At 42.3% G+C, this 10264-nt stretch overlaps 1 protein-coding gene across 10 annotated transcripts; it reads right to left on the bottom strand.

Annotated features, from left to right (window-relative positions):
- Nucleotides 1-390: 390 nt before the first annotated feature.
- On the bottom strand, nt 391-8759 carry LOC108648197. Of its 10 annotated transcripts, none has more exons than XR_004220965.1 (5): nt 8613-8757; nt 7777-7963; nt 1980-2100; nt 1513-1677; nt 391-806 (listed from the first exon to the last, which is right to left on the bottom strand). XR_004220965.1 is itself a non-coding variant. In XM_031895478.1 (5 exons), the coding sequence occupies exons 2-5, from the start codon at nt 7877-7879 to the stop codon at nt 724-726; spliced, it is 426 nt and encodes a 141-aa protein (XP_031751338.1). In that variant the 5' UTR covers nt 7880-7963; nt 8613-8759; the 3' UTR covers nt 391-723. The 10 variants fall into 10 exon arrangements, 4 of the variants coding, with proteins under 4 accessions (XP_031751338.1, XP_031751340.1, XP_031751339.1 ...); XR_004220967.1 differs by lacking the exon at nt 8613-8757 and adding an exon at nt 8524-8612; XR_004220968.1 differs by lacking the exon at nt 8613-8757 and adding an exon at nt 7231-7333 and having other exon boundaries at nt 7777-8517.
- Between the last annotated feature and the right edge of the window lie 1505 nt (nt 8760-10264).

Here is a 10264-nt window from a genome sequence, read left to right as displayed (position 1 = left end):
TATGTCCTGCAGTTCTCCATATGAGGTGTTTACATGTGAGCATCCCATGAAATGAAATTTTAGTCACAATTGGAAGTATATAAGTCATAAAAAACTGTAGAGAATTACATTAAAGGAAATCTGAAACCTAAAAAAAAGAATGTACAATTGTAGAATGATCTTGATTTTTTCTTTTATCAAGATATTGTTCACTAAATTCCCTCAGCAAAGCAACACCACAACTTCCTTTTTTTGTACTATATTCATTTTCTCTGAATTGTGCCCAGTAAGCAAGAATGAACACGTGGCGCCGTTTCAAACTCACTAGGAGTGTAAAAACTGCTATTTTTCCTTTACGTTCCTAATGCCGATTTTAAGTAATCCAGTGGCAAATAAAAAAAGTTAGAAAAGTTCAGTAAAAAAAATTTATTGATATAAAAAGTGCCAGAATATTCACCAATATTGTATTCTATTACAATAACTTGCTCACTCTAGTGTTCAAAACTGCAAGCATTAATATTCACATTTTCTTGGATCAAATTCAGTTCACAAGTTTCCAGAGTAACTACCAGAGTCTCTCGAAATTGGGAAAGGTGCATTTCTGTTAGCGGTTCCTGTCCATACGTCCAGGTTCATGTAGGCATGGAAGGGGTTAAATCTAGGCAAGTACTCCGGCTTGCACATAACTGAGTGATTCCCAACGTGCTCAGAATGGGGAGGAGAGCCACTGACCGGCAGCAGCCATCAAAGGCATCGTTCCGAGGGGCCCAAATAGAGCCAAAAAGTCCTGACGTGGGGGACAAACTTCTGGTGCTGGAGAGGTACGGCTATAAAGCAAGGGCAGAATTAGTACATAGTAAAACACAGCTGATTCAGTTACATGGGAGGAACAGAAAATGCACTGAATAACAGACTGAAGTTCTGTCTTACTATATAAGGTGACTATATGGGGCTGAGTCTGCAGTAATGCTCAGAAGCATCTGTTGTTATTCTGTATATCATGGATCTCCAGCCTACTGAGCTTCAACTTTTCATGTTATTAGGTTGGTTATTTTTAATAATACATGTATTAAAGATTATATTAAATTACATACTGATCTGGCTCTTCAGCAGACTGGGGACAAAAAAATCCCGTGGAGGCCACATCTGGAGCCCTTGAGCATCCTGTTGCACAGGCCTGACCTGCAGCACACAGGTTTTCTCCAGCTCAAAACTCCTGGAGCAGCACTAGATTTATGCACCTGATATGTACAAACAATATTCCTTTCACTGACACCAGGAGAGCTGCCTCCAAACTGCAATGTAATGTAAAAGTATGATTGTTGCATTGTGTAGGGAACTCCACTTCCCATCCAATCATTTGCATTCATGCATTCTTGTTGCTACTTACCTAATTCAGGCAGAACACCCTGACACTGCTGTTTGTTCCTACCTTAAATGTATCATCCATCCATGAGACAGCTTACAAATGATACTTTATGCATGCCTTGCAAGTGTGCAAGTAACAATCTTATTTGCTACAGAATGACTCACATAGCTTGCTAGCTCCCAGGTGCTGGGCATGGGGGGGGGGGGGGTCCTGGGGAGGAGCTGGTGGCACAGGGGCACTCATATTCCATGTAGGCTGGCACTGGTGCTCAATAAAAGCTGGGTTCTGAACTTCAGGACATGAAAAACCACTGTTATAATTCATATTTTCTGTAAAATAGATTAAAAAAAAAAATCTTTCAGTGACCATAACAGACATGTATTAGTGTGCATGTATAGTACATACTTGTTAATACCATACGTGTGTTTTACAGTGTGTCTCTCAACTGATAATACAATTTCTTTTGTTTATATCATCTAACTGGTACACTACAGTCAATATCACATTACAAAACTAATTTTCATTCTAAGCTTACATGAGCGCTACTTATAGTGCTGATCAAAACTCCTCATGTTTTTTTTTTTTTTCTTTTAAATCGAATAGTGGGTTACGGTCTAGCTGCATCACATACCTATTTTGCGCAGGAGCAGGATCACGCATAACACATGACACTGTGCCCTCCACATTATAGTTGACATCATTTGGTAAACAAACAGGTTGGGTGCTCCAAATGTCTTCATGGGAATATCGACCTACAAAGTACAAAAGGACACTGGATTAATAACACCAGCTAAAAACAGTATTACATTTCCCAGCTGCTCCCACCTAACACTGCTACATCCCCCTGCCTTGGTCTTAAACTCATTTCGCCCCCCCACTCATAATCTCTTCCCCTCTCTCCCTGCTACGCTCGCAACATGCACAAGAAGTACCCAATGCCGTCCTGCTCCAAAGTTGACAGGCCAGAACGGAGAGTAGGCAGGTAGAAGAGGTCTGTGTCTAGCTCCCCCCCACTATTGCTCCCTACCGCCTCTTTTGCCTACCCCTAGTTCTGGCCCTAAGAAGAATTGTTAACCTCTTCCAGCACATATGGTAGTATATACTTCTCCTCAGCTATGATAGGGGCAAAGCTGAATCTGTCTGTGGTTATTTAGGGAAAATATTGGGGCCTGGTATGACTTAAAGTAGTGCCCCACCAGAAAATACAAAAGTTGTCACACTGCAAACCAGCCTTCTGTAAGGGTAATGAGATTCAGGATGCTTTGGATATGATAACCCCTGCATTTTGGTTAACTTGAAAGTTTAATGCCGAATCTCATAAAAGAATAACTAAGCCTTTTTCTTTTAAAATCCCTAAAATGACTCTAAACAGCCTCCTCCTAGATACACTGAGTCTGATGACCTTTCTAAGGTATATTCTGAAACATGGCACAGAACCCAGTCACTTCTTTTCTAGAGGGAAACTCTGCCCCCTACTAGAAATCATGACGGGGAATACTATGACTTTATAGGAGCATGGCCAGTGAAACAAGGCCATAAATTGCACATTTCATAGCAGAAACAACTCATTGTATTTACTTAGATCCTGTATACTATGGTTTAGAGAGATACCAGAAGCCTGTGCCAACACAGATATTCCGCTGTACTGAGCACTAAGTTCTACTATTTGTCTATTAAACTGGTTATTATATATAGCAAATGTTCTTCAGAACTTTTAATTTCAGCAAGATGTATGGTTTTATGAACTTCATTTTCCTTATTTACATGTGAGCGTGCAGAAAGCACCTTTGTGTTACACCCTTGTGACACGACTCAGCTCCCGAAAGAAAAAAATATGTTTATCATCTTTGGATATACACAATATATGGGCTCATAATCTGACTCAATTGCTTACATTATACCTTAATGATTTGCTGTTTTCCAGTGGTAGGATGCTGTAATATTTGTGATAGTTTATTATAATAGTGAAATGCAGGGATTTTAGTGTTCCACAAGAGGGAACTGTTGTTTAAGGTACAGCACATTGGTGCAGGCATTTCTTATCAGTGATTTTGTGCCAGACAGAGGGCTAATAGCACCTGTTTTAGTCAGACAGTCTGGCTTTCAGATGTTCAGTGGCTTGAGACAAATGGCAGCAATCCTACATGTAGCCTTACAATTCTAGTATCCTTTATGTGTTAGAATTATAAGGTTATGCGTAGGATTACTGTATGTGTAGTAGTCTTCTTCATTTTATAAGGTTGAACACACACCCTAGGGGTAAAGACCACAGGGAGAAAATACAAACGTCTCACAGAGTGTGCTTGGGTTAAGGTGGCCATACACGTGGCGATCTGACGATGTTTCGTACGACCATCGGTCGCACGAAACATCGTAAGATCCGCCACACACCATTCAGGGCTGAATCGGCAGGTAATGCGGTAGAAACAATAGGATTTCTACCTCCTTCTGCCGATTCAGCTCTGAAAGGAGAATTTTGGTCAGGCGCCTTCTATGGCGCCCGATCAAAATTTTCAAACTGGTCCGATCGGCGAGTCGTCCGATATCAGCAGCTTCCTGCGATATCGGTCGACTCGCCGACATGCCATACACGCACCGATTATCATACGAAACGAGGTTTCGTACGATAATATCGGTGCGTGTATGGCCACCTTTAGACTCAATCTCCAATGCTACAAAGGTGCCGTGTAAAAATAATACTTCAGGCCTTGCTGCCTAATTAGTATTGCAAAGCCCAATGGACCAGTACACAAATAGGCTGGTTTTGGTAAACCGGACCAACCTGGAAATTTGTTTTTGCTACTTTCTCCCCAAAGTGACACAAAAATGTAAGTCGGTAGAACCTTGCAAGAACCAAACATAAGGGCACATTCATCAAAGTACGAGTTTGAATCCCGAAATGGGAATAATTCGGATTAGATATGATCATTTCTGATGATTGCACAAAAATGCTTACGAAAAATCGGAATAATCACAATAATATCGTATGGGCGATTCGAAAGTCACGAAAATTTTTGTATTTGACATGGCTGGTATTATGCTGCAAAATGGGTAGCAACACTAATGCAGGTTGAAGATTCTTCCTGTCTCGATTGCGGTTTGTTGCAGTCCCCTGTAAATGCCAGCAGGAAATAAAACTCCCCTTGCCCTTCCATCTAAAACTTTCGAAGTCACCATTCTTTTCCCCAAAGAGAGGGATTGACTTTTTTTTTTAACTACCGTATATACTCGAGTATAAGCCGAGTTTTCCAGCACTCAAAATGTGCTAAAAAAGGAATCCTCGGCTTATACTCGAGGCAAGAATCCTACCGGCGCAGGTCCCAATTAATCCGTCAGTGCTCCTTTGTATTCCAGTATTGCTCATCCTGCAAAGCTCCTCCAAACGACACGTGAGCGGCGAGACTCAGGGGGGGTGCCGCTCGCACTGCCCCCCCATGGCGCGGCTTGGCTCAGCGCGCCGCTACCACCCGGGAGTCTCGCCGTGTCCTCATATTGCCTCCTCATATCGAGGAGCTTTGCCAGATACTAAATCTACAAACCTGCAAATCTGCAGCATCTGCGCGCCGCTCCCAGTGTGTCCCGTCGCTCGTCGCACCCTCGCCCTGCCCACCTGTGTGTGGTGTGGTGTGCGTTGTGTGCGTACGCCCACATGTTGTTTGGAGGAGCTTTGCCGGATACTAAAATCTGCATTCAGGTAACGGCTGGGAGTAGGTTCTAGCTACTGTAATATCTATCCATATCCTGCATCCTGTGTCTTTGCAGAATACTAGAAACTATTTAAAATCACCTGATAAAACCTAGATCCTAGTCAGAAAGGATCCTGAAATAGTGTACCATACTTGCACAAATCTTTTTTTTTTTCCCAGGTTAGAGATACTGTAGGTGATGCACAATAGCTAGATAGGTCTGTTGACATCAAAATAGCTCTTTTTTAGAAGTTGATTATAGTTTTTCAGTTTGTTTGGTTTAATGCTGTACTATGTCAAGTTACCAGTAGTGATTAACAATGTGTGAGGGTCTGCCTGGAACCAATGGGCTCATTTGTTCATTTATGTGTGCAGGAATCCCGTGCTGAGTGTCAGGCATGATGTTTATTGTGCAGCAGAGAGTTTCTCACACTAAATTATTTGCACTGGTAAAACATTATCCAACAAACAATACTTGTAATGTAATGAGTTCATCCTAGTAATAGTAGTAATAGTTCTTTTATGGAAAGGAATGCGGCTCTATTAATATACCAGTTTTAATTGCCCCCAACTTGTCCAAACATTTTATTCATGTATTTTGTTGCAGGCTTTAATGAGGTCTGCATGCAGTTTGCCTAGTTCAGCTGGTGTTAGAGCTCAATGGTGCTGCAGAGCTGCCCTCACATCTAACACCCTATTGAAATGATGTGTGCAATATCATAGGAATGCCAAGGTTAAGCACAGTCCAATAGAAATGGGGAGCAAAGCGTGGGAAACAGGAAAGTGCATTAGGATAACAACAGCTTGTAGGCGCCCCTCTTTAGTAATGGCCCCTGAGTGTGTGCTTATTCTTGACTTATACATCTTAATATTATTGAAATAGGAAGTCTTGTCTGGCTTTGCGCAATGAAAACGTTATTCCGAGTACCGTATATACTTGAGTATAAACCAATCCGAATATAATATATAACATAATATATTATGTTGGAGGCTTATGTTAGGCTTATACTCGAGTCAACAAGTTTTTCCAGTTTTTTTAGGTAAAATTAGGTACCTCGGCTTATATTCGGATCGGCTTATACTCGAGTATATACGGTATGCACATAAAGGGGCTTTTTTTGATACATAAACTAATGATACACTGACACCTACTGGCAAGATGTTGAATAGCTGACAAATATACTTCAGCAAGCAGAATATTTAATAGCAGTATTTGGCAAGTGCATCCCTTTGGGTTATACAAGTATTATATATACTAATCACTAGTCATTGCATTTGCTGAATCTAAAACAAGACAACATTTAGAGAACTGCATATCTGGAAATAGTAAACACAATTTTCACACTGGGTTTTAATGTTATTAAATTATAAAGTAAATACATGTATGCACAAATAAGGTAGGTGTTCTGATTCTCATGAACTTCAACTTACAAGCTTATAAATACTTTGTTATTGCACATCCTGTTAGAGTAAGTAACTGAGCCCTCAGCGGGGAGGCAAGGTAAAGATCTGTCACAAAAGTTTTCCCGACATTTACGATCGTTGAGATACAAAAATTTCGTGACTTTTGGCTCGCCAATATGATATTATCGTGAAAAATACGATCTTTTCATAAGCATTTTCATGACATTTCCGATCATCAGAAATTTCGTATTTAATCTGATTTTTTTCCATTTCGGGATGCAAATTCGTACTGTGATAAATCTGCCCCATAGTATGTTTGAAGGACAGGGGCTCTTTCAGAAAACAGCGAAACCCAGCACAAGTATGAAAACACAAGGCAAAGAAAACCAGTACTTCTACTTCAGAGAAAATACTTTAACATGTACAGATCTGCGATAACTGCTATATGAATTCAAAAGAAGTTGTGTTTACTTGGTTCTTGAGAGCTAATATTCACCTTATTTAACATTAAACCTACAGTAAAACACAAGGACATAAATCTTAGCTAGAACAGAACCCTCCTTCAATGTATGAATGCATCTGTACATGAACATCTGAAGATGTTTATGATGTAGTTTTTAAGGCTTAGAATAGCAAAATGACAGTTTTTAGCTACATGTATAAATGCCAACGTGCAGAAAAAAATGATACTACATTTAAAATAAAACATAATCTCATATTTTAATTTCCTTATTTTAACCTTATTTAATACACAGAGTAGTCTAACAAAATACAGTATGAGAGTATACGTACAATGTCTCTCTTTTGAAAAAGTCTATTATTTGAAATTGGGGCTCCTTATTTACTGGTCCACAACTCCCAGGATTCTCCAACATATAATCAAAGGTAAAATCATCTGGGGATCAAATGTAACAGGGTCCTATTAGGTGTAATATCACATAGCCATAATAATTATAGGTTTGAAAAAAGGAGGAATATCCAACAAGTGTCCCTCCATGACTTTTCCAATGCACAGAGAAATAAACATACAAGTCTTCCCACTGATACTGTATATCAGAGTACTGGAAGAATACAGAAGCTGATTTCTGTCAAGTGTTTAGAACAACACACCATACTGGGGCAAGGAGTGATGAACAGTGATTAAGGCCACAAAGGAACAAGGCATTACTATATGTATAAGTGGCCATTGGCAGGATTGTAGATGAGCTATTCCTACTAATCCCTGCATAATCCTGGCAGATGAGTGACATCCCCACTGTACAGCCAGGTGCTTATTGCCATTCAGTAGCCACGCAGGCCCATACAGTAGCCACTATGGAGGCCCCAGCACACAGTTACCTGCAGCTTGGTTGAGGTTGGACCTCCTGTGCCTCCTGTTCCCAGCACTGTCCCTGAGCTCTCTCAGCTCCTCCTCTTCTTCCTCCAGCCAGGCTTCAGCCATCAGCAGCTGTGGGTGAGAGCATGGAAGGGCTCACAAATCCAAGGGCTGTCCTGTCCCCAGTGTAGCGCCGGTAGCACAAGGCCCCTGTGTAAGAAGCCAAGGCCAGATGTGAGCGCTTCTGTTCAGTATGAGCCCAGTATGAGCCCAGTATGAGCCCAGTGTCAGCCCAGTATGAGCCCAGTGTCAGCCCAGTATGAGCCCAGTATGAGCCCAGTGTCAGCCCAGTATGAGCCCAGTGTCAGCCCAGTATGAGCCCAGTGTCAGCCCAGTGTCAGCCCAGTGTGAGCCCAGTATGAGCCCAGGGACACGGCGCACCTGCTGCTGCTGCTGCTAAAGTGCATATCCCGGGCTGCAGCCTCTGCCCCTGTGCCCCCCCCCTCTCCTTGCCGGGGCTCCTTCCCTGCGCACAAACTTTGTCCCGAGTGAGGGCGCATCCAGCAGCAGGGCCGCCCTATCCGTCCCCTGGGAGCCACTGGCACAGCCCGGGTGTAAGGTGCGACTCGGCACAACTTCCAGGCCGGCTTTCCCTCTCTCCTCCTTCCCTTCACTTTCTAAATAATCCGGTGTCAACAGGAAATCGTTCCCTCGGTTTCCCTGTGATAGTAAGACAAAGGCGGAGGGGGAGGGCGGGAGAGAGGAGGTACCTGCGGAAAGGAGAGGGAGCTGCTACTGCTGGTGTGTCACACAAACCGGGCCGCTCACTAGCGCTAATCCGGGCACTGCTGCCACTCACCTTGCCCACACTGCCGCCCAGGCTGAGGGAGTCACTGGGCTGGGGATGGCACTCAGTCAGTGCACAGGGAAACAATGGCAGTGTGTTGGATCGCATACACATGTACAGCTGAAGCCGCAGCTCCCACGCATCGTGTCTGACACTAAAGCAGAAGGAATGTGGGGCATTATTGTCTATGAAAGGGCACATACCATTCATAGCTGGCCGTAATAATGCTTCCAAAAACAATGACGCTTTCTTAATAAACCGATTGATTTATATTGTAAAAGACACTTAAAGGCAAAGTGCCCTACTGTATTAACACAGTCCGCGTTTTAGATTTAACATTCATAAAAAGTGTAACTCTGAATAAACACATACGTACATATATACAGGGCATATACTTCGGTATGAGACCTATTAACCAGAATTCCCTGGACCTGAGGTTTTCTGGATAAGGGGTCCTTCCATGCAAATTTCACATGGGGCTAGACATATTCTTTATTTCCCAGGGTGCCACAGCCATGTGACCTGTTCCCTGATAAACTACAGTCACACTTTACTGCTGAGCTGCAAGTTGGAGTGATATCAACCCCCTCCCAGCAGCCAATCAGCAGAACAATTGGAAGGTAGCAAGATAGCAGCTCCCAGTAGATATCAGAGTAGCACTCAATAGTAAGAAATCCAAGTCCGGCTTGGGACTCCTCCAGTTGCATGGGAGAAAGCAAAACAATAGGTTACATGAAAGCAGTTCTAATGTGTAGCACTGGCTCCTTCTGAAAGCTCAGACTCAGGCACAATGCACCGAGACGGCTGCCTACACACCAATATTACAACTAAAAAAATTTGTTGGTTCAAGAACCAAATTTTAAATGGTAGATTGAATTATTTGCTATGTAAACAGTGTAATTTAGAAATAAAAAGTACACCATAAAAATCATGACAGAGTCCCTTTAACTTTGTTTACAAAGAAGACATGAAAATGTACATACAGATAGTAAAGAAGTAAGAGAAAGTAGGAAGAAGAAATGATAAGGGGTAATTTAATGTGAATTACTGGCTGGCGGCTTGTATACGATAGCCCTGACCTTAGCACGTGCCAAAGGGCAGGCAGTAAATAAAGGGCTGCGCCTGCTGGCTCTCTCTCACCTTCCTCTAATGAATACACTGACAAACTTAGGCAGTATTGTAAACATGGGCGGAACACAGGTCTCCATTTTGGAGTACAGACGTGAAATATAGAGCATTGGATTACTCCCATTTTTTGTACCCCTCTAAACTCCATGCACTTCCTTAGAATGGAACCCAGGACTCAAGATTGTTTGTTTACACAGTCAGGCCAGGGAGAAGGCAAAGTTCAGGAGCAGCTTATGATTTCAGACAGTATGCAGTCAGACATTGTATCACTAATGCTGAAGGTGTGACAGGCCAAAGTGCTCAGAGAGTTATATTCAATAGAGGGAAGTGCCGCTTGTGTTTATGGCAATAACTACTCTCTCATTTTGCTCAGCTTGCAAAAATATTGTATCATGCATTTAAATGAAACTTGCAAGGACACGGGGCGATCAGTTGCTGCGACTTTTTAAAAAGGCATGACGACAAATCAGCACACTGCAAATGGCGACAATCGGTCACGGTGACTCCTATATTAACAGATGGCAGTTGAATCACTA

This window comes from Xenopus tropicalis, chromosome 1 (genome assembly GCF_000004195.4).
Source record: "Xenopus tropicalis strain Nigerian chromosome 1, UCB_Xtro_10.0, whole genome shotgun sequence".
NCBI lineage: Eukaryota > Metazoa > Chordata > Amphibia > Anura > Pipidae > Xenopus > Xenopus tropicalis.
The sequence above is the reverse complement of the archived record's forward strand: the minus strand, read 5'-3'. Positions and strand labels throughout refer to the sequence as shown.